The 25028-nt window shown below is 43.0% G+C and overlaps 1 protein-coding gene across 1 annotated transcript in view; it reads right to left on the bottom strand.

The window, feature by feature from the left end:
* The window catches only part of LOC102567778 (macrophage mannose receptor 1), a 96127-nt gene that overhangs the window by 1413 nt on the left and 69686 nt on the right, over positions 1–25028 (bottom strand). The window contains exons 23-29 of the mRNA XM_059729057.1: positions 19437–19539; positions 18504–18736; positions 16824–16989; positions 14774–14926; positions 3399–3515; positions 2406–2570; positions 245–286 (exon numbers count right to left, since the gene is read on the bottom strand). Coding sequence (XP_059585040.1) covers positions 245–286; positions 2406–2570; positions 3399–3515; positions 14774–14926; positions 16824–16989; positions 18504–18736; positions 19437–19539 — 979 coding nt within the window. The remainder of the gene's footprint in view (positions 1–244; positions 287–2405; positions 2571–3398; positions 3516–14773; positions 14927–16823; positions 16990–18503; positions 18737–19436; positions 19540–25028) is intronic.

Raw genomic sequence — 25028 nt, 5'->3', positions numbered from 1 at the left:
TTCTAAATCCATAGAGATATTTTGCTAACAGAAACAAAAAAGGAAAAATAAAAGGTTATATTAAACCAATTTAACTTCATATTAAATCATTTTTCTGCATTTATATAAAAAATAAAGATATTGTTTTTATTATTCAGGGAATGCTTTTAAAATAATTATACTGTCCCAAAACTCATTCTAAATAATTATGCTTTTATTGTATTTAGGAATTGCCTTAATTTTCTTTAAAGGAAATAAATCCTACCTTTATTCTTTGGTTGTTTCTCAGTTAGTCCAGCATCAATAACTTTTAAAAAGAAAACAAGTAAAATATTTATGCTGCATGATCTCAAGTAGATTCAACCATAAAATCCTGAAAGCACCTACTTCTACGTTCTACGTGCTTTTTATGCCATCACATAATATGCAACTGAGAATGCATGAATTTCTAAATGGCTAATTTTGATAAGCATGTGAATATTTTCAACCAAGATATCTGGCAGGGAATCAAGTTCTTGCAGGTTTTCCAGTATGTCCTGTATCAGGCTCTGGTACTTAGAAGTACATAAGCACTTTCTGAAAGTACAATTTCTACTAGGCCTGTGCGAAGCAGCAAGTATTCGCTTTGGATTTGGATTTGGCTGATTTGGAGGACAGTGATTTGGATGTGGAGATTCAAAACACTGTCCTGATTCGATTCAGCCAAATCAGATCCAAAAGATTTGGCGCTGCTTCAGCTAGCTGGGCAAGCGGCACCAGGGCAGAGGCCCCGCTCCAAGCATTGCTGCACCTGCATCCAGTGCCTCCTCTGCCCCCCTCCCCAAGTAACATGCCGCCCGCCCCCCGGCTGCCCTGACTGGGGAGCTTGTCCCAGCCCCAGGCCCAATCCCTCCCTCACCCCTCCCCAACAGACTTACCAGCTGGGGGCAGCTATCAGCTGCCTGTTTAGTCTATGGCTGAATCTCCAAATCTTTTCTACATTGATTCAGAGCTTTTAATTAGTCTCAAGATTTGATTCGGGTTTGGAGATTCGGTCCCTGAATTGAGCCAAATCTCTTCCGAATTGAATTGGCTACTGAAGCTTCACACAGCCCTAATTTTCACTATCCAGATGATACATTCCAGCACACTTCTCATTTTTGAAGGCTCTCCTTCATTACAGCTGAAAAAAGTCTACTAGAGTTTTGTTTACTCATAACTACTGAGATAATGTTAAAAATACATTCAGAAAGCACACTCTGGCAGAACTGTGGCTTCAGTTGGGTGATAAATATGGGATAGGTCCTTGCTTGTAATACCCAGGGGAAGGGACTTCCTGAGTCATCAAGTCTAGTTGCTCATGTTGCAGGCAATTAGGTTATACAAGGTCTTTTGTAAACTGATTAAAGTATTGGGGCATTTCTGTGATATCTTTTATTTGACCAACTAAATATTTGGAAAAATTGTTCTTTGCAAGTTTTCAGACACAAACACAAGCTTTCAGCCACATCATTTATTAGTTGGTTTAATAAAAGATATCGTATCTACCCAAAGAACCTTGTCTTCCTATATCCTTAGATCAACACAGCTACAACCAACAACCCTTAGGGGATTTCTAGGTAATTCAATAACCAAATTAAAAGATAAACATTACAAGTTAACTAACCTTTTCCAATTCACACAATATATTTAAGTTATGTTCTGAAGGGAGGTACCAGTTGAGTCTCTCCCATTTAATCAAACAAATACTGATCCCTTACATTTCCTCCAAAAAACATCTATTCTAAGACTCAGCTAACATTTTGGCAAACACTATTATCAGAGACCCTATTGGACCAAAATCATAGCATGCTACAGAAATAGCATAACTGAAATACAGTTATGAACCTCATCTCCATGGAGGTTGATCCTAAATCACAGCAAGATTTTTTTCCCCTAAAATTTAGGAGGAGGTAAAAACAGACTTCTTGCTTCAAACTCAGAAGTTTGGGGTTTTTTTGCTGAAATCTTGGCCTCGTGGAAATCAATGGAAGTTAAACTAGCCTGCCATTAAGTCTATAAGATGTCTATGATTTCTTTAGACATGCAGAAATACATACGCTTTAGTTATTCTTAAAAAATGTTATATTATATAGCACACGTTTTATAGAATACTTTTGCAGAACTATCATGAACATAACTCTTATGTATTGTAAATATTAATAGTGTAACTTGAGAGGGCAGAGCACAAGCCCTGGGTGCTAATGCAACAGAGGCACCAGAATAGCAGCCCTCAGGGATCCTGCACTTCCACCACAGTCCAGGTTGGGGAAGCTTGCATTAAGGAAGCAGCAAATTGTACTGCTACTACCGCTCTAGCCCCCACATGAGGAGGTAAGGACTCACACATACATTCCTACATCACCCTAGGTGCTAATATTTAAAGCTATACTTAAGTATGTACTTACTCTTTGGTTTTTTACAAATATATCCTTGTTTCCGAGAACATGGATCAGTAATCCAGTACCCAAGTGGTGCATATACGGCAATACAATTTTTCTCATGACTTGTAAGTTCTTTTTTCTTCCAGTTGACAAAATCCACTGGAGTCTTGCCTCCCCATATCCTCTGGCCTAATATTAAAAACAAGTATTTGGATAATATGCCTGTTTAGACACATTTAAAATGTCAAAAAACATTTTTGACAGATCCAGCATCATAGCTAGTAATAGAATTCTGCACTTTGATTTTGGTGCGTGTGTGTGTGCATGTGTGTATGTTATAATGTTTTCACTTAATCACCAAACAAATTGTCACTGCTAGGTCAACTCTAACATTAAGTAACATCTCTCATTCCATAATCTTCAGCCTTGTGCAGTTCTCATAGCTGGCTTTAGATTATCTTTCCTGAAAATAAAGACTATACTCTCATATCTTGCTTGCAAACTAAGATCTTAAAAAGCTACAGCGATTGGCTTCTGATTAACAGATACTAATTGTCATTATTATTTCTGTCAAAGAAAATTTGTATTATATAGAGGTGATCATTCTCTTCTATTTCCTTTACTTATTTCCAGTATTTTATTCATCCTTCTCATTTTATCATATTTTTATCCTGAAATCCATACCTAAATAAATATTAGTTATAATCAATTAACTAAACATCAACCATGTAAAATATTCTTCTCTAATTTCTTCGCAGAACATTTTTACTTTCTGAAAAATATCCGCCCAAACACTTTAATGACAGTGATGTACACAAACATATAAATATATAAACAAACAAACAAACAAATGAAAATGTGCAAGATTGTCTCCCAATATCTGTCCTACATAGTAAAGATATATCTGAGATAATAGTCTAACATTAATTTCCTCATAATATGCAAGATCCGAAATGCAAACAACCTATTTTGCCTATTTACAGGCAATAGTATTACATGCTTAAATTAAGAAATTACCTTTCACATTATGGTTCATTCCTATCCAAAACCTTTTATTTTGTTTTTTAAGTGACTTTATGCTATCTGACAGAAAGACGGATTCAGCATGGTCTTCCACAGAAACCAAACGAGCACCTGAAAAGCATTAAGGAACAAGACACAATATAAGCTTTAGCCTGAAAAAAATATCTTGCCTTTTTGAAGCATCATGATAGCATATATTCTTAAGTTGTATGGTTAATTTAAATCTTGAGAGGCACACTACTGATTTTTGCACAAAATATCCATTGTGGTCACGTCAAACCTATTTGTGTGGGACCCCAGAGCCCTGAGTTTCTCCTCACTGTGCTGCTCCAAGGAATAGACAAATGTTGGCTTGAGATAGCTCCCTATCTAAACACCTCTGTTCCTCTGCCCTTATACTAGACTGCAGCTGCAGTGAGGAATCTCTGCCTGCTCCAGGTGGCCACCACTGATGGTTATGGGCCTCTTTCTGGGGGGGGGTGTAGGGGGGGGGTCAGCCTGGAATATCACCTGCCCAGAAGTCACTGCTTTCATATGCAACCATTAAGGAGACAAACAAAAGGATTTATTACATAAGATGAAAGAATTATGCAAACAAAACAGATTATAGGTTTGGAGATAGAAATGGAAAACAAGTACAGATTTTTATCCTCTCATCTGGCTACTGCTAGCCTCCCCTGAGAACCCAGGCCAGCATTCTAAAAATCAGCCTTCCTGCTGATTCTACCAGTCCTGATAACTGGCACCAGTGAACCCTCAAAGAGTTCACTGAGATGCAACGACAAACACTCTAGGCTAGATAGCTCTGCAATTCGCATAATTGTAATGCTCATGAGCAGGGTAGATTGATTTAAAACAATGTGATGATTTAAATCATGATTTAAATAATCAAGAGAAAACCCTGATTTAAATCAAGTTTCCCACTGATACTTCTTCACATATTTCTTAAACAATGGCGCAAATCTGATCACTAAAACATGTTAATTTACAACCCAAGACAGCATTTTACAACATCTGTCCTTAAACTCTTTTTTTAAATTTTCAAATTTTATTAACTCTAACAGACGTCTAACAGACATTTAGTCTGATGACAATGTCTAACAGACGTTTAGTCTGATGACACTAAACGTACGCTTTCCTTAAAACTTCTATAACTAGATCTCATCTTCCCCACTCCCACTGTCATTTTTATTCATAGACTGAAACAGAAATACAAGTTTTCCTGCTTTTTCAACTCCCAAGCAATTTCTTAGCTTTGAGTGAATAATACCAAACGATGAAAATATTCTCTCTGTGCCTGCAGAGGAAGCTGCTGCTGTGAAAAGTTGGCTTAGCAACTGAAGGAACTCTGTGTTAAGGTGCCTGGCTAATGATTTCTACCAATTCAGGGGAATGACTGTTCAAAACATCATCAGTAAACATGTACTGTTTGAATGGTTCCCCTCCAGCCCTGAAATGTATTATGACTGGCATAACTGAGGAGTGATTTTAAGATGCCCATGCCATGGCAGCATCGTCTTCTTCAGAAGTTAGGCATCTACCTTTATATCTGGGGTTGAGAATGTCTGCAAGAAAATGAGGTAGAGTTTGTGCTTGATGCATTCGCTCTTTATTGCCTGCAATTTAACTTTCTGGTTAGGTATTTCTTTTGTCAATGTCTCTTGAAGTGCCTTCCAAATTTCAACAGCATCAGCAATGCAGCAACAATCTCTCTGAAGTTTGTTTAGGGTTATGGATATAGGCTTCTGTACACTGAGCATATTCTCTACATTCCTCTTTAATCCAGTGTAGATACTTTGGATGAGATACTTCCATCTATTTTACCACAGTTTTATTCACAATTTTTTTATGAGAAGAGGCCAATTGTTACTAAATTGTTCAAAACCATCAACCACAGAATTCCACTGAACATCTTGAGGGACAATTAGTTTGGATCCTCCTGCTCTCTTCAGTGAAGTTGAAGCAAAATGGTTGTTATGGGAGTATTTTGTGACTTCAACAATATTTTCTTTTTGTCCTGGAGAAGTACTTAAGTCTTTGGCTAAAAGATGCATTAAGTGGGCACTGCAGCCATATGTTATTAAGGAGCATCCTTCCGTTTCTTCTTCTAAGTAGCTTCTCATCTTTGCCATGTTTGCAGCATTGTCTGTGACAAAACTGCGCACATGACAGTTGAATGTTTGTTCAGTTTGTTACAGCTTTCACTCCTTTTTCTTTCAAATATTCAGTTGTGTGGGCATTTCCCAATGTATCTACGGTTTCTGAAAGACATGCAACCCCATCTTCTGTTATCACACAGGCATATATTACTGGATCATTGTGTACCTTGCTCCACCCATCGAGGCTTAAACTGGCAAATTTCCCCTCAGTATTTCTTGCACACTGTACCAGTTCCTTCTTACACACTGTATCTAGCAACCTTCCACCAATGTCTGCTCTGCCAGGTGGAGTGTAGCCTGGTCGTAGAACTCAACCATGTTAATGAAGTGTTTATTGTTAATAATGTGAAAAGGAGAATTTGGGGCATAAATGAACCAAGCAATCTTTTCATATATGGTGTCTTCTTGGTATTTGCTGGTCCTTACTACAAGCCTATCCATGGTGGTGATTTTACTGGATGATTGAAATCCTTTGCTTGATACTGATACTTTGTTGTCTGAAATACATTTAGTTGCAGTACTGCTGTTAAAAGTACCCGTGGATGACTCAGAAGTTGTTGCAGATAGGTAGTCAAACTCTCTTATGCTTCAGTGGGATCCTGAAACAAAAATGATTTTTGAATAGTCATTCTTCTCAGTCCTTCTCACTCTATTATTCAGTTCATCATTTACATTTTTTTTTCAGCAAGGATGCAGCTCCGATTCCAAATTAGCACAAAAGCTAAGACTGACTGCACTTAGAGTGCACTTAATTTTGGAGTAAGCCCATTGAACTCACTGGCACTTCTGTTTTTTGAGAAAACAAGGATAGGATGGGGTTCCCTTGGGAAAGCTGAGTTATGCTGAAGTCAAATAGGGAATAGATTTATGGCATCACCATTATGGTCTGGGGCCATGATGTTCCAAAATAAGGGGCATGTATTATGTAATATAAAATAAGAAAATGACACCCAGTGGAAACTGGCAACTCTAGATTTCTCTTACTGCAGCTTTCTGTACCATAAACTTGGGTGATATATTCTAAACGTAGTTAGCTAATTAAACAATCCATAAGGATTAGCTAAGCTAAACTTTTTTTTCTAGCAACATCGAACATAGCAAACAGCTTGGGGATTTACTTGTTAAATCACACAAACTAAGAAGGCATAGAGAGAGTTTTGAAGAATTATGCATTGCAAAGTGAATTATTTAATTTACTAACCAGTTGATCCACATTGTTCTTCAGACATATCCACATCTTCATCCACATCATTTTCTCCCAATATGCAGCTTTAACTATGATGTTTCATTCTTGCAACTAGGCCCTGAATCTCCTTCTTCCACTGCTTACACTTGACATGTTTTCCTTTTTTACCCAGTGAAGGAATTTCTTCAAAATATTCCCAGATAGGGTCTGTCTTATGCCCAGAAGCCAAGAAAGTTTTTCTGTGGCAAAAGTGTGGGGGAATATAGGAAGCTGTGTGTGTACTACTGAATAATGTCTTCCTGTTTTCTTTCCAGTCCACTCCACTGTTCCTTTCTATTCTGCCTCCATCATTTCCTATATTATCTCTCTAAGACAGTGTCTTAACTAACTCTTCCACCTTGCTTGGCCCAGCTCCACCACCACATAAGCACAGAACAACAACAGTCCTATCCAGCCTGTGTCTTTACACATGTGACTTTAGTCTTCTGAGAAACAGAAACTGAAAGCTCAGAACTTTCAAAAAGCAAGAGCTGGTAGTTAGGCTGGACAGACAGACTAGAGCCATTTTCATGAGCAGAAAAACTGAAATGAATGCCCATGTTTGATTGGCAGGTAACTAAATATGTGTGTGTAACAGAGAGATTAATTCATTTTTATGAGACTGTAAGTGTAGGTTTAGGATGGTTGTGATGAGATTTAATTGTAACTGTTATTTTTTAAATGACAGAGAAATTTAGTATTTTATTGATGATTTTAAAACATATATATATTAAAAAATCCAATTTAAATAAAAACATTCTAATTTTTTTTAATTAAAAATAATCATTGATTTTTATCCACCCTGCTCATGAGTCATCAGAACCCTCTCAAAGTTTCTGGCCACGCAGAGATATCTGAAAACCATCATACTGACAGTCCATTACTCCCAGATGCCTTTGCTATTGTAGAATTGATTGCCCCCCTCAAAGGCTGACAAGGCACAGGAGTGCCCATCCCACCAAGGCTCCTTTCCATTTGCTATGGTGAGTAGCAATTGTCCTGGCCCTACAACATAATGGCAAGGGATCATTAGGAGTTCTGCCAACTCTTTAAATTCCCTGGCTAAACCATATCCAAAACCATAAAAATATACATAGCCAGCGTAACATAATCCATCAGTGATAACAATAACATAAATACATACAGCATAACATGTTTTCATAGCATGTTCTCAGTTCTAATCCTCAAGGGGAATTTACAAAACACCTTTTGTAGACGAACCTATGAAATTCACTTCATAAATCTACTGGATACAAAAAAAATGGACTAAATATAGGCATTGGATTTATGACACCTGCCTGCCATCTGATAACCCCAGGTAACCTATCTACATTTTACCAGTGTAACAGGGTGCCATCCCAAAGAGGTCCTTTGGGAATCGGAGCTGGGGGGCAAAAAAGGCACCAGTCACAGGGCTCAAGTGCCTATATACTAATGCTAGGAGCATGGGGAACAAGCAGGATGAACTAGCACTCCTGCTTGCAGAAAACACCTACGACTTAGTAGGGCTATCTGAAACCTGGTGGGATTCTTCCCACGACTGAGCGGTACATATTGAGGGTTATAGGCTGTACAGAAAGGACAGGGTGGGGAAGAAAGGGGGAGGGGTTGCGCTCTATGTAAATGAGCAATATACATCGACCCTTATCAAGACAGAATCGAAGGAGCAGAAAGTAGAAGGATTGTGGGTTAAGTTACATGGGGGGCAAGGAGAAAGGGATTTGGTGGTAGGGGTCTGCTACAGACCCCCACACCAAGGGGAAGAACTAGATTTGGGGCTCCTGAGGCAGCTCTCAGAGACCATAAAAACTAAGGAGGCGGTAGTCATGGGGGACCTAAACTACCCAGACATCTGCTGGGAGACACAGACAGCAAAGTCCCACCATTCACGCACGTTCCTATCCTGCGTACAGGACCTCCACCTGACGCAGGAGGTACACGGTCCCACTAGGGGGAATGCCTTACTGGACCTGGTATTGGCAACGGGGGATGATATGGTAGGGGACCTACAGATTGGTAGTCACCTGGGGGACAGTGATCACCAAATAATAGAATTGACCATAAAACGTTGAGTGGGTAAGGTAACTAGTAGGGTGAAAGTGCTAGACTTTAGGAAAGCTGATTTCAATGAACTCAGGCGATTAGTCAAGGATGCACTGCAGAGAAGGAGTTTTGAAGAGATGGGAGCCCAGGAAGGTTGGCTATGCCTTAAAGAAATGATCCTTCGGGCACAGAGGGAGATGATCCCGATGCGAGGAAAAAGAGGGAAAGGGGCCAGGAGGCTTCCTTGGCTGACCAGAGAAATCCAGGGCAGCCTGCAAACTAAAAGGGGAGCATATACAAAGTGGAAACGGGGAGAGATTACCAAAGAGAAGTATACCTCCTCTGCTCGCACGTGTAGGGAGGCAGTTAGACGGGCCAAAGCTACCATGGAGCTGAGGATGGCATCCCAAGTAAAGGATAACAAAAAAATGTTTTTTAGATATATAGGGAGTAAAAGGAAGGCCCAAGGTGGAATAGGACCCCTACTAAATGGGCAGAAACAATTGGTGACGGACGGGGGGACAAGGCTGAACTCCTCAACGAGTTCTTTGCCTCAGTGTTCCTAAGTGAGGGGCACTCACTGGGATTGTAGAGAGGCAGCAGCAAGGCAGCAGACTGCCATGCATAGACTCTGAGATGGTACAGAGTCACTTGGAGGAATTGGATGCCTTTAAGTCAGCAGGCCCGGATGAGCTCCATCTGAGGTTACTGAAGGCACTGGCTGACGTCATTGCACAGCCACTGGTGGTAATATTTGAATGCTCGTGGTGCACGGCCATGTCCCAGAGGACTGGAAAAGGGCCAATGTGGTCCCCATTTTCAAGAAGGGGAGGAAGAAGGACCCGGGCAACTATAGGCCAGTCAGTCTCACCTCCATCCTAGGCAAAGTCTTCGAAAAAATTATCAAAGCTGACATTTGTGAGACCCCGGCAGGACAAATTATGCTGAGGGGAAACCAGCACGGGTTCGTAGCAGGTAGATTGTGCCTGACCAATCTAGTCTCTTTTTATGACCAGGTTACAAAACGCCTGGATGCAGGAGTAGGGGTTGATGTCGTATACTTAGACTTCAGGAAGGCCTTCGATACGGTATCCCACACCATACTGGTAAACAAGTTAAGAGGCTATGACTTGGATGACTACACAGTCCGGTGGGTGGCGAATTGGCTAGAGGGTCACACCCAGAGAGTCGTAGTGGATGGGTCGGTATTGACCTGGAAGAGTGTGGGCAGTGGGGTCCCGCAGGGCTCAGTCCTTGGACCGATACTCTTCAATATCTTCATCAGCAACTTGGACGAGGGAGTCAAATGTACTCTGTCCAAGTTTGTGGATGACACAAAACTGTGGGGAGAAGTGGACACGCCGGAGGCCAGGGAACAACTACAAGCAGACCTGGACAGGTTGGACAAATGGGCAGAAAACAACAGAATGCAATACAACAAGGAGAAATGCAAAGTGTTGCACCTAGGGAGGAAAAATGTCCAGCATACCTACTGCCTAGGAAATGACCTGCTTGGTGGCACAGAAGCAGAAAGGGATCTTGGAATCCTAGTGGACTCCAAGATGAACATGAGTCGGCAGTGTGACAAAGCCATCAGAAAAGCTAATGGCACTTTATCGTGCATCAGCAGATGCATGACGAACAGATCCAAGGAGGTGATACTTCCCCTCTATCGGGCACTGGTCAGACCGCAGTTGGAATACTGCGTGCAGTTTTGGGCGCTGCACTTCAAGAGAGATGTGGATAACCTGGAGAGGGTCCAGAGAAGGGCCACTCATATGGTTAAGGGCTTGCAGGCCAAGCCCTATGAGGAGAGACTGGGGCACCTGGACCTCTTCAGCCTCCGCAAGAGAAAGTTGAGAGGCGACCTTGTGGCTGCCTATAAGTTCATCATGGGGGCACAGAAGGGAATTGGTGAGGTTTTATTCACCAAAGCACCCCAGGGGTTACAAGAAATAATGGCCACAAGCTAGCAGAGAGCAGATTTAGACTAGACATTAGGAAGAACTTCTTCACAGTTAGAGTAGCCAAGGTCTGGAACGGGCTCCCAAGGGAGGTGGTGCTCTCCCCTACCCTGGGGGTCTTCAAGAGGAGGTTAGATAAGCATCTAGCTGTGGTCATCTGAACCCAGCACTCTTTCCTGCCTATGCAGGGGGTCGGACTCGATGATCTATTGAGGTCCCTTCCGACCCTAGCATCTATGAATCTATGAATCCTCACCGGCCTTTGAAAAAGCTTGGAGGCACCCCAGAGTCCCTTTATATTTGAATTTTCTTTTGGGAACAGACTCCCCTTCACCCACCTGCCATGTATTGATGTTTCTTGGGGTTCTCAAAGAGAAGGCTGCGTCAAGGCTTTCCAGATCTGGTCTATGCTGACAAACATCTGGAGGTGATGAGCTACTGCCTTAAGGACTATTTGCATGACCCCAGACTACCCCTTTATTGTGCCCCATGCCTCGCAGAAGTTTATGTATCTTTTGTTCACTCTGTTGGGGTCTCAGCCAATGAGGCTTCCGCCCCTATTTATGTAGCTAAGCCGTCCAACTGAGACCCACTGTGTTGAGCCCAGCTTTCAGCCACTGGCTTCCCTCAATCTGCTCTGGGCCCCTGGCCCTGTGTAGCTGCGTCCCTGTGGCCCCGTGCTCTCTGGTCTCTGAGGCTGCACCCCTGTAGTGCCAGTCTCTCTGGCCCCTGCAGCTGTGCCCCTATACATCTCTTCTTTCATTTTGCTCATTAATGTAATATTTACTTTTCCTACTGGCTAAATAACCTATGTGAAACTTATTCCAGGGGTTTATTTTTAAATATGTGAAAAATTAGGGATACCATACATCTGGATTTTTCCAGACCTGTCCTCTTTTTTGATTCCCTGTCCTCTGCCCAGTCAGGTTTTTTAAATGTAAGCAAATGCCTGGGTTTTTGCTCTGCCTCTGTTTTTCTCTGGCACTTTCGGCTTGGCTGCTTGGGGCTGGGGAGCAGCTGAAAAGGGTGATTGGTTGTCAGGGGATCATGTGCTCTATGCGCAGGCCCCGACAGCTGCTTACAGTAAAAGAGAGAGAGAGAGAGAGCGCTGTCACAACCCAAGGGTGTGATTTTTTGTTTGTGTGCGCTTCGGCACTGCTGAATTATTTCCCGCCATTTGTAGCTTTCTTTGCAGGGTGCATTTCTTCGTTGCAACACAGAAATGCACGTTGCAAGGAGTTCCCGCCATTTGTATTCAGATTCGTGCCCCGCTATTGGTCACTTCTAAATTATTCCTACGTGGCGGCTAGCGATTGGCTTGCTAGCCGTATAAAAGCCTTGAGTGGTTTCTGCCCAAGTTGGAGGACTCCACGAACATCAGGAGGAGGAGACTTCACGTCTCGTGAAGATCTCTAAGCGCTGCGGAGCCTATTGGACCCAGCGTGTATATCAAGAAGGCTACAGGGGTCTGATCAGCCTCTCGCCTCTCCCCGTCGCCGAACGATCCCTCGACGTACCCTTCCCTGCGCGCAAGTTCCACGGAGCCTAGCAAACTTCGTGTGAGTGAATCCAGAGCTCTGTCCGAGTCCTTAAACTGGGACTTAAGCGAAGTTTTCCTGGAAGTTTTTCAGCCTACACCGCGACCATCTACGGTGTAAGTAAATAATCTTAAATCAACCATTAAGCGTCCATGCCTAATTCTAGCGTGCCGCCTGCCTTCCCCGACCCGGCGTGTCCGGGCTGCTGGCCACAGCCTGCCGCGCGAAAAAAGGGACTCGGACTGCTCCCGGCCCACACAAGTGCAAGAGAGAGAGTGCACACATGCGAGCTGTTTGGGCATCAGGGCTGGGAAGGGGCAGAGGGCAGCAGGTCAGGAGTGAGGGACACTGGTGGGGCTCAGGGGGCAGAGGGCTGTGGGTTAGGTGTGAGGGACACTGGCAAAGCTGGGGTGCAATGTACAGTAGGTAAGGAGTGAGAGGCAGCAGCAGGGCTGGAGGGGAGGGGCTGTGGCTTAGGAATAAGGGTCAGCTGCAGCAATTTCTTTGACAAATTTTCAAGTTTGGCACATGTGAAGGTGGTCCTCCCACTGGCTCGAGATAGAAATTACACATAAAATGGCATAAATGATGGGAAACTGGTTCAAGTCTGTAACACAACAGAAGTTCAGTGCACATAAACTGCTTTCAAAATGGGTTAAATTGATTTAAGATAAACCTGGATGGATGTAGTATCAGATATAACTGATTTAGGTTAAATTGGTTTATTGAACTTCTGTCCCAGATCCCCTTCAGTTTCAAGTTAACTCTCAGTCCCCCAGCATCCGAGGATCAGAGGTGGATTAAGGTGTATTGGGGCCCTAGGCAAACACAAAATTGGAGGCCCTGTCCCACCATGGGAACTGGGCTGCAGGGGTGGAGGAGGGGGCTCCTTCTCCTCCTGGTGCTGGCTGGGGAGGCTGGGTGGACTCTGCCAGGCTAGGGGTAGGGGGGCACATGCCCACCTCTTCTCCCTACTCCCAAGCCCCCCTCCCCCACCATGGCCAAATGTACACACACATATACAGGTGTGCACACAGACACAGGTGCACACTCTACGCTCTCCCACTCTGCACATGGACACACACAGATACAGACACACACACACACACACTTTCCCCTCACAGGACCTCTCCCCTCCCCCATTCTCAATCACTCTGAGGCAGCTCCCTGCTCCCCCTCCCCCTCCCCCCCACCATGAGCTGCCCATGGCATGGTCTAGCTCCATGCCCCAGGCCCCTATTACACTTACCTGAAGGGAGCTGCTGCCCAGCTACATCCCCTACTGCCTCGCAGATGCACTGGGCTGGGCTGGGAGCACCAAGCCATGTTTCTGTGAGTAGGGGTGGCACTGGGAGGGTTGGCTATGGGGGGGCTAAGATGAATTTGGGGAGCTATAGCCCCCCAATACTCCCCTCAGCACCACTGCCCGCCAGGCCACAGAGGTGCAGTATGATGTAGTGCTCCCAGTCTGGCCCCACCCCCACCCCCAACCCCCCCCTGCCGAGGTGCAGTGCAGTGTGGTGTATCTGGCCCTGCCCGCCATTGGCAGAGGGGCCCCACTTCCAGCTCACAGGGAAGTAAATGCAAAAGCCACAGTTTTAAACTTGGCACAATTTTTCTCTCTCTGCTGGGGACAAAACCAGTGCCAAGTTTAAAACCACGGCTTTCTTCTCCCTGCTGATGAGGATCTCAGGGCTCCTATTTGGTACCGCTCCTGGACATGGGCAGAGCTAGCCTATCTGTTAATCCACCTATACCCAAGATGCTTTGTACCTCCCCTAACCCCCCCCCCTTGCAGGGTGGGTAGGATAGATTTGGCCCAACCTACCTGCTCTAGCCCAGCAGGAAGGCATGATGTAGTGCCCCCCAGCTTCTGGCTTGCACCACTACAGGCATGTGAATGCATTTCAGGAATCAAAAGTGAATGTCTGTTCACTTGGTTATCAGTTCAATCTATGCAGTTTAGACTAACCTGGGAAGATCGAATCAATTCAGCCTTGGGCTTTTTGATTATCTGTATGTAGCCCTTGAGCGCTGGGGATATGTTGTAAACATGTAATTAAGCATCATAGAACAGTTCCCCGAGATTTAATTATGATGATCTAGTTAGAGTTTTTCTCTCCTCTGCTCCCCCACCTTTCCCAATAGCTTCTGTTTTCTGTTAATCACAGATGCTGAGGACCTTGGGAAAGGGTCCTCAATGCTTACTGACCTGAACACTTAATAACTCTGCATGTTGCTATTTGCTAATGTATAAAAACTAAATAATGATTTGATCAGTCCAATTTAATTGGGCAAGTGAAATACAAATAGTAAATATGAAACACTAATAGTGAAGAGTCAGTAATGAACTAAGTTTATTAGGAGCTGAACTAGTCTTAAAAATACTATTTGTGAATCGCTAATTACATTTCCACTCTTCAGAAAAGTCCGCACTTACCTACTTGTCTGCACTCCAAGGAAGCCTCCATCCATTTTCTACTTTTTGAAAACTCTATGTAGTAGCAATGGCCATGGAAAGGAATCCAAGAGCTGTGTCTTTCTGATTCAGGGCATTTTCCAGGGAGCTGTGGTGGATCAGTCGGGGCCATAACTGTTAGGAAATGATGTAGTTTGTATTCAATTCTCTTACAAAAAGACCTGTGGTTTCACAAGTAGCCTTGTGAAACCAAAATGTATTCCAAAAAATGGACTAGAGAATAAATTAAATGTAAATGCTCGGCCAAATTATATTCTCATTCTATGAGTATACAAGTCTATTTCTTACGCAGTTTCTGTCCCTATTAAGATATATGCAGCCTTGAAGCTACATTTCTTTTGTTTTGCTAAGGTAGAAAATCTCATAGAGTAATAAAATTAATATGCTTTGCATGTAATTTTTTATTTTCTAATGTATTCTTCCTTATTCTTTGAGGAGAACATAGGTAATTTTAGGTAATGTTGAACCTCCTTGAGTCACACTAAAGCTTATGTATATAAATACATTGTGGCTCCTCACCTAGTTTTTCCTAATAAGAATGGATATTGGGTCCATGCCTTTCTAATTTTGCAGGAAGACCAGATTAGGTAAGTGTAATTAGAATCAATGGTTTAGATAGTTACCAAACTGACTAGAACAGGTCAAAGAGGGCAAGCAAAGAAGAGCACTGTCGCTCAGTAATTAGGACATTCAGGTGGGAAGAAGGGCTCTTGAGTCCCATTCCCTCCTTCCAGAATTATTTACACAGTCTATATTAGAAACAGAAATTTTGGATAAGATATTTTTGATAAATCTTAGATTAAAAAAACAGAAATACTATTGATAACAGGGCTAAATGCCCTACTCACCAAGCGGACAAGTTTCAGTTACAGAGACTGTATACTGGCAGTTCTCTTAAGAGAGTGGAGGATTTAGGTTTGAATCTCCAAGGCTGAGGAGGGATTAAAACCCACCTTCCACCTCCTGGCCAAATATTTCTACCTCTTAAGAACTTTTAAGTAGAAGAGATATTATCACCTGGCTTCTGGTCCTTCTCCAGCTGGATTTTAAAAGACCAGGTCATGCTTACTCTTTTTAGTGAACATTCATGGCCCCCTACAATCAGGAATGGGTTCTAGGCTCTTGTACCCATAAGGATGGAAGAGCTTCCCTTGCAGCTCTGAGTCAGGCCTCTAAGCTCTGCAAAGAGGTATGATTTCAGATGTTCACTGGTTACTATTGGGTCTGTATAGGCAGCTTCTCACTCAGTAATCACACTTCTGAGATACTTAACTCTCCTCTGAATTACATAGAAAAGAAAAGGCACATAACTCTGGCCTTTGGATTCTACTCCAGGGGCCACACAACACCTAACATGGAGGCATTGACATTCTTCATTAAATCTGGCAGTAGCTAAGTTAATAAGATTTTAATTTGTAGCAAGTCTGCATTCATCAGACATGGAGTTCATGGGATGGGAGTGGGGTTCTTGTCCATAACACATAATTTATTCACTAAATCAGGCAGATAATTGTTCAGGTCTATAGGTTGTGAAAAATAAATGAAAAATGCCCTCACTAGAGTACAAACTGAGTGAGTTCCAGGAAGAATGTTAACAGTTTTCAGAATGAACTAACTTTTTTTTTGCAATAAATTAAGATGGTGTGGACCAGTATGGCAGCCCCAAGGGAGCCTATGTGGCAGAAGCAGCCAGCACTGGGGCAACAGCAGCAGGACCAGGAGCCTGCACCACAGCAGCAGCTCATTTGCCATAAGACTCTCCTGTGTGTGCACAATCATACCTCCACCCCCAGACACAATTTTCAGGTGCTCAGCACACACATACCACCTCCGTTCTCCAGGATCTCCTCTTAGTTGTGCTTTTGTTGTCTTGCTTTCCTGTACTGAAAGACCCAAAGGTCTTGTCTAACCCTTAAGACTAGTATGTTCTCTGGCAGCTTAAGTATCCTAATCAGTCCTGTTAATGGACCTCCATGCTCCCCAGTTTAAACAGTTAAATTACATTGCTTACCATCAGAATGTTTGCAGACAGAGAAATATTTTTTGGTACATGACCCTGTCTTCCACAATCCGTTAAGATCTACATAGACACAGGCTATTGTCTGTTTTGGCTCCTTAGTCGCCCATTGAGTATAATCCATTCTCCATGTATCTATCCATTTGTAATTGCCATTTGTCTGAAAATAAAATCAATTGGATAACTTCAAGGTTGGCTTATTACATCCATATAGCAATACATACTACCCTAGCAAAATAACATAAACATACAACTAACATTTGTGTACATTGCTGTCCACCTCTGGATAGCAGTACAAAAACATACTAATAACATGTTTTATGATTAATAATAATAAAGCACTAGATGAACAATCTATGGTGCTGTACTCTGGGTGAACTGTGCTTAGAATAAGATATGAAGTTGTACATTAATGAGAGCACAGAGTGGTCTGTAATTGAAATTCCTCAGGAATAAGTTTACTCTACCTCTTCTACTTCAAATAAGGATTTAAGAATTATGAGGATGTTCTAGGATGAAGAGAGGTATCATGAGGGAAGACAGGAAAAAGTTGGGAGTAAAACTATAAGCCTGACTTTCCCTTACAGAGTAACAGTATAGATAGAAGGGCTCTATTAAAAGCCATTATACTTTAGCTATGGTTATGTAGTCACATGACTATGATTCCACATGGGGGAACATAAAATATCAAAGCACACTTACAATCCAAATATTTATAAACCCCAGTGTCAAAAAGAGGAAATATAATATTTTCTCAGTAACAAAAGGTTCCTACCCATAATATTCCAGTTTCTTCAAAGGAAAAGTTACACCAAATATAATTTAAAATAGGAAGATTAAACCATTATAATGGTTAAAATAGGAAGATTAAACCAGGATAATTTTCAGTCTTGTTATACCTTTGACTCCTTCTCATTCCCCTTTGTACATTGTTTCTGTCAAGAACAATGGTTTACTGCATCCAAAAAAAATTGGAATATGTTGTATGGTATGAACTTTAGATGTGATGTCACTGAAGAGATCTATTCAAAAGAATAGTCAGGGAACGTATCTTCTAACATCTCCAAACCAGTGATGGTTGAACTCAGAAAGAATATGACAGGGGCTGAATTATACTAGACATGCCCTGTACATATATAGACTCTCTAAGCTTCTAATGCTTGCAGTGTCGGAGACAGACAGACCACTGGTCAGACCCAATATGACATATTTCATGTTCTTCTGTTAAATCTCTGGCATGACCAAACACATGGGTTTAATTCCTCTATGAATTTAGTTTTTGAGCATTTTTGAAGGCAAAAGAAGCTCATCATGTGGTAGAAAATAATGGGAACCCCTTGGCCAAGCTCTATATTTAGATTACAAGCTCTACCACAGCTCTACATGTTGAATACCACTTGTCAAGACTCTCTTTCTATGCATATGCATTTAAAGGCCATTCATTCACTGAAATCAGCTCTTTACTAAATGGTTCTGTTTGATGAATTTCTGGCCTAGATTATCCTAACATCAATATTTGTTGCTGAGGTCACCTCTGCAGTCTGACATGTTTGGTTTAAGAGCATGGGGAATCCAGCTAAATACAGCTATGGTAATGGCTGCTCATATAATTTGAATAGGAAAAATGAAGACTGAAATAACCTGGATCAGTTGCATCCTATCTGATATTCTTACCACATTGCTGTTAAGACCAATCCAAACTGGGTTCCCATGTTCTAGTATCAATAGCCACACAAATGATTGGCTGTATGGATCTAAAATGCTGGCAAGTTCTGATGATCTATCCATGCAGTTCTTTCGTGCCTCCTCCCATGTCATTTTGGACTGGATGAGTGAATAGCTACTATCACCAAAATGGGAAAAACCATCATTTGGAATAGCTGTCAAGGGTTTATATAATTTTGAGTCTGCAATAAAAAGGGGAAAGATAAAAATATACAAAGATAATCTTTGGGATTTAGATGTACAGTGTGCTACTTACTGAGCAACAAACACCTGGAATATTAAAAAACAAAGCAGCACAGTACTAATTGTAAATAGGAAAACCTTCTAATTTAATATCAATGATGAACTGAGCTTTTCAAAATAGCAGTAATCAAAACCACATTTTGAGGTTGGAAGCATTAAGTACACATGTGTTTTACACAATCATAAGTACAAATGAGTTTAGTATTGATCCTAGAAGATGTTTATTCACATTATAAATCCTTAACTATGAATAATTGGAATTCTTTGAGGAATTCAGAACCAGAACAGACCAGTGTTGATGAGGTATAAACTACAAATCGGAGCTGTGTATGTAACACTGGCCCATATCACACCTAGATCAAACAAGTGCCACTGTATTATACTAATGCTTGCCAAATATTATACAAATAATCCAATGTACCATTCCAAAATTGGGACTACTTATTAACTACTTAATAACTTCCATTATCATTCAACTTACTCGCCTTACACTATATATTGTCTTTGTAGATCTCCTCTACTATGTTTATATGCACAAGTGTGCATGCATACTCACTCTCCCAACATTTTAAACAAAACCCTTTAAAAATGGAAGTGTTAATGTGTTTTAATTTGCAAGATTAGTGAAACTGAACTCACCACTCTTTTTCTGGCATATAAAACCTCTGTGTTGAGAACATCCTTCTATCATCCATTGCCCTGTCTTTTCAAGAGGACTGGTTTTAATAACAACACAGGATTTCTGTAGGAGGGTGGAGGGAAGGGGGAAAAAACGGTAAGTAAAAAAATGTCAGTAGCAAAAGAATGTAGGTTGTAGCCATGTTGGTCTAAAGACATAGGCAGACAAGGTTCTTTGGGTAAATCTGATATCTTTTATTAGACCAACTTAAATATTTGGAAAAATTCTTCTTAGCAAGCTTTTGGGCACAAACACCATTTATCAGGCTGAGGAAGTATCTGCAGATGGTCTGTGCTCTTCCTGGATGGAGTGGTAAAGCAGCCAGAGGCCAGTAGATATGCAAGAAAGCCAATCAGTTAAAATGTAAATTGAGGTAGTCAGTAGGTGAGAGAGGAGGAATGAATGTAGCTGTAGCCAAAGGATGAGAGGCAGGAGGGTGCGGGAGGGTGGAAGGAATGAGAGTAGCTGGTAAAAAGTGGAAGGACTCAGATGTTAGGCAGGTTATAATGTGTCATAAATCCAATGTCTATATTTAGTCTATGATTTTTTGTATATGGTAGATTGAATAGGTGAAGTTCATAGACTCATCTGTGAAAGGTATTTTGTAAATTCTCTTTGAGGATTAGAAGGGAGAGATTGGAGAGAGAGTGGTTTTCTTGTGACAAACGTGCCCCCATATTACATTTCTGGAGGTGCGGGTGTAAGAGCCAGGAATGTAGATGGCTCTGTTGTGGGGTGTAGTAATTGATTGTGGGGGTGGTGGAGATGTGTTGGCAGGTTTACATTTCTTGTCCTGGCATGGTCCGGATCCATTCGGTGTGTTTGGGCTATAGGAAGTTTGCTTCTGGTGATGATGTTGGTGAGGTTTGTTGCTTAAACACCTCTAGAAATGCAATATATCTCATCCAGTGCACCAAACGCCCTGATGGAAAATATGTAGGAGAAACCAAACAACAACTGCACACCAGATTGAACACACACTAAAAATCTATCAAAGACAAGAATACCCAATTACCTGTGGGGGCACATTTCTCACAAGAAAACCACTCTCTTCACTTTCTCAGTTCGAATCCTCAGAGGGAATTTACAAAATACCTTTCACAGATGAGTCCATGAACTTTACTTCATCAATGTACTGCATGCAAAAAATCATGGCCTATATAGACATTGGATTTATGACACATTATAACCTGCCTAACATCTGAGTCCCCAGGTAACCCTCCACTTTTTACCAGTTATTCTCCCTCCTGTCTCTCATCCTTTGACTACAGCTACACTCATTTACCCTCTCCTCCCTGCCCTGTCTCTCACCAACTGACCACCTCAATTTACATTTTAACTGACTGCTTTTCTTGCATACATGCTGGCCTCTGGCTGCTTTACCACTCCATCCAGGAAGAGCAGAGACCATCTGTAGATGCTTCCTCAGCCAGATGAAGGTTGTTTGTGCCCAAAAGCTTGCTAAGAAGAATTTTTCCAACTATTTGAGTTGGTCTAATAAAAGATATCAGATTTACCCAAAGAACATTGTCTTCAGTAGCAAAGGAGGAAATTCTATTACATTATAGCCCTGGGAGCATCAGTCCTGCTTCCTTTTACACTTGAATTCTGATAGCATTTTTGTGTGAAATTTGCATTACAATGATAGTAACGCTTTATTCCTTATGGCATCCTTTTACAGACAGTATCTATTTCACCTGCTTTCTGGGTATCTTTCCAGTGCTTCTACTCTTTCAGCTCAGCCTGCTCATCAGCGTTATACTTTTTATTACCATAGAGAAGTGGTGCTTAAGTGATACTATTACTTCTGAGATGAGAATTAAACACAAAGAAAAGGCACAAAACCTAGGATTATAAATATTGTGTACCCACCCTCTCTTTCATTTGTTACTGAACAGATCCCAATTATATCTTAGTATTAAAATGAAGTTGAAAAGAGAACACGGAAACTTTTAAAGCTTGCACTGGTGCTTACTGTGAAAGATAGGCTGGGAGTGAAGAGTTCATGATGAATTCAGCCATAGAAGTGGAGGAGATTCTTATTGATTTTGGATCACAAGTTTTGCAATACGACACTTTCTCATTTCACTAACCAGGGTCTGTTCTATTCTGTTACTTATTAATTTAGCTGTTAAAACACTCATTAAGAAAGATGGGCAAATTAAATAATAAAATGTAATAAAATAAATAGCATAACAATGGAAGTGTGTGAAGGGGTGATGGTCGACTAGGACACCAGACCACTACAATAACCTCAGGGTAGAGCAAAAAAAGAATAAAAGTGCCATAATGCATGATTACAAAAAGAAAAAGGATTATTACTGAACAAAACCAATAACAACATAGTTTGCATGTCACTGACACTATTCTTTGATTGTTAATCACTTTTAATGGTTCAGTTAGGTTTAGAAATAGTCAAGAATGTAATTACTCACATGAACAGGATGCATACATGTGCACATGCAAAATGTACTTCCTGCAACCACACATGTATGGTGATCTTTGTCTAGACTAATAAAGTAAGTGATTTCTCTAAGGCCCCTGCTACAAGTTCAAATTAAAGCTAGATAGAAACCAGTTATAGTGCTGTTACACATTTTCAAGCACAGACTTGATAGCTGGTTGTCTCTTTTTATAGTTGGATAGTCATTTTTATTGTGTGATAATTATTTCGCATGTGTGGCTGGTCTAAATTTATTGCATGATTATCTAGTCAATTGCGTGATAATTTCTTTGCACTTGTGGCCAGTCTTATTTTGCATACGTGGCCAGACTAACTTTGTTACATGATTAACCAGTTACTTGCATAATGGGGTGCGTGAAGCTTTGGTCACTGATTTGATTCAGAGAAGATTTGGCCTGATTCAGAGGTCGAATGACCAAATCTGAATTGAATTGGGAGACAAAAAAAATGGCTGGGAGAGTGGGCGGGGGATGGGTCCTGTCTGATTTGGAGATTTGTATGATTCGGCAGCGGCCAAATCACCGAATCAGATTCAGCTGAATCGATTCGAGACAGTGATTCAAATCACCAAATCGAATCACTCTCCCCCAAATTGGCTGAATCCAAATCCGAAGTGAATACTAGCCGCTTCACACAGGCCTACCTGGCAGCCCTTTTTAAAAGGCAGCTCCGCTCTGTGCTGTCTGGGCAGCCCCTTCCTGTTCTCAGGAGCAGCATGGGATGTGCAGAGGCAGCACACAGTCACTTTGTGCCTACCCTGCCTTCCTGCACTATGGCTGCCCCAGTCCCTGGCCCTGGCAGCAACAAGCAGTGTTCTAAGAACCTGCTGGCCACCACAATCATCCTGCTGGCCTGTCTAACTGACTGATGGCTGGCTCATGGCCATCTTGATTTATTCAGCTCCCCCATGACCAACCACTGCCTACCCACCTGCAACGTGCCCTCCCAGGGCCACCACCACCATGCAGCTGCTGATGCCAGGGACACTGATGAGTGGCTCCATAAAGCTACTGCTGGGGCCATTGTTACTCTCCTGGGCCTCCAGCCCCACTGTCTCTGGGCCCACTGCACCAGCCAGCCCTTGTTTGGCATGGGCAAGGCCACCACTGGGGAGACCATCCTGGATGTGTGTACTGCCCTCCAGGACATGCTGGTGGACACCGTCCTCCATGTCCATGACTCCCAGGTGGCGGTGGCAAGGTTCTGTGCACTAGGGTTCCCCCAGTATATCGGGGTCCTGGATGGGACCCACATACAGGTCACATGCCCGCCACATGGAGACCACCTCTATTATAGCCACAGAGGATTCCACTCTGGTCATGCAGGCCATCATGGACCACCAGGACACATTCACTCATGTGAACACTGGCTGGGCAGGCAGCGTGCATAATGCCCATGCATGACCCCATGCATGACACTTTTAGGAACTCTGGGCTGGCAGGACTCATGGAGAGTGGGCACTTCACACTGGGGATGCTGGGCCTGCAGCTAGATGCTGTGGTTGTCCCACCCCTGCTCATCAGAGACCCAGCCTACCCGCTCCTCTCCTAGCTGATGAGGCCCTAACACTGGCCACCTAGACCCCTGCCAGGCCCACTTTAACTGGCACCTGGACTGGACCCACGCGTTGGTCAAGTGTGCTTTCAGCCACCTCAAGGGCAACTGGCACTCCCTCACTGCCTACCTCTAGGTTGCCAACAAGAATCTCCCCTGGGTTATCATCACAGCCTGTGTGCTGCATAATATCTGTGAGGCCAAGGGAGAGCTGTTCCATGAAGCCTGGGTGGATGAGGCACAGGTTGCAGAGGTGGCTTGGCAGTGGGAGTACCAGCTGCGGCAGCAGCCGCAGATCACCCCCTGAAGCATTCCCAGCTCTAGCCCACTTGCCTTGCAGCCCACAGGCCTCCCTGCCCATCTCCAGTACCACTCTCATGCCAGACACATGTCCAAAGAAGAAATCTTTATTCTCCTCATGACACACCCCCATTCCTCCCCACTCAACAAACAGAGCTCCCTCCACCACCCTCCCCACCCACCAACAATCAAAAAATCTCTCTTCCCAGTGTGAAACTATTTACAAAGTCTGTGTTTTGCTGTCCTGGAGTGGCGGGGGCATAGGGTGGGGGCACCTAGGGGCAGAGCCTGGGGGCAGTTGGCCAGCACCCTGGACTCAGGCTGTTCCCCCATGGGTGTGCATGCCATGGCACATCTGGTGGGTGGAGGGCTCGCTCAGGGTTGATGGCAACCAGTGCTCCTCTGGAGCGGTTGGCTCCCCTTTTAGCTGGTAGAGTCCAGGCCCAGCATGGCTGACATCCAGTCTCGGCACCATTCCAGACATCTCTAGCTCAATGTCCACTTAGAGCTGGGGCAAGCAGCAGGGATGGGCCCAGGCAGGTGGTGGCACACAGGGGTAGGGGCTGGGCCAGGGGATCCTGTGGGAGGGAAGTGGCAGGAGGACCTCCTCCCAGGACCAGGTGGGGCATGCTGTGGGGTGGTAAGAAGCTGTCAGGGGGTCTGTGGGGCTAGGGACAGGGGCCGGGCAGCAGCAGGCACTCACAAGACTGCCAGGCCCAGGACAGTGTCCAGAGTATGACGGTCATCATCCTCTATGGCCTGGCCCAAGATCCTATTTTGGTCTCACAAGACCTGGAGCTGCTCTCATTCCAGGGCCAGGAAGTTGTCACAACCCAAAGTTGTGATTTTTTGTTTGTGTGTGCTTCGGCACCGCTAAATTATTTTCCTGCTAAATTGCAGCTTCTTTGCACGGTAGAGTTTTCTGCTACAGAAGAGAACCCCGGTGCAAAGGAGTATTCCCGCCAATTTGTAGCTTTCTTTGCATGGTGCATTTCTTTTTGCATCCAAGAAATGCACGGTGCAAAGAGTTCCCACCATTTGTATAAAGATTCGTGCCACATTATTGGCCGATTCTAATACATGCACACATGGCGGCTAGCGATTGGCTTGCTAGCCATATAAAGAGCTTGGGTGGTTTCCGCCCAAGTTGGAGAGAAAGCAATTGGAGTTCAAGAAGAAGAACGTGAAGATCTCTAAGCGCTGCGGATCCTTACAGACCCAACTCTTTTCTTAA

The sequence above is a fragment of the Alligator mississippiensis genome, chromosome 5 (genome assembly GCF_030867095.1).
Source record: "Alligator mississippiensis isolate rAllMis1 chromosome 5, rAllMis1, whole genome shotgun sequence".
NCBI classification, from domain to species: Eukaryota; Metazoa; Chordata; order Crocodylia; family Alligatoridae; genus Alligator; species Alligator mississippiensis.
Note: the sequence above shows the minus strand (reverse complement) of the source record. Positions and strands in the feature narration are given on the sequence as shown.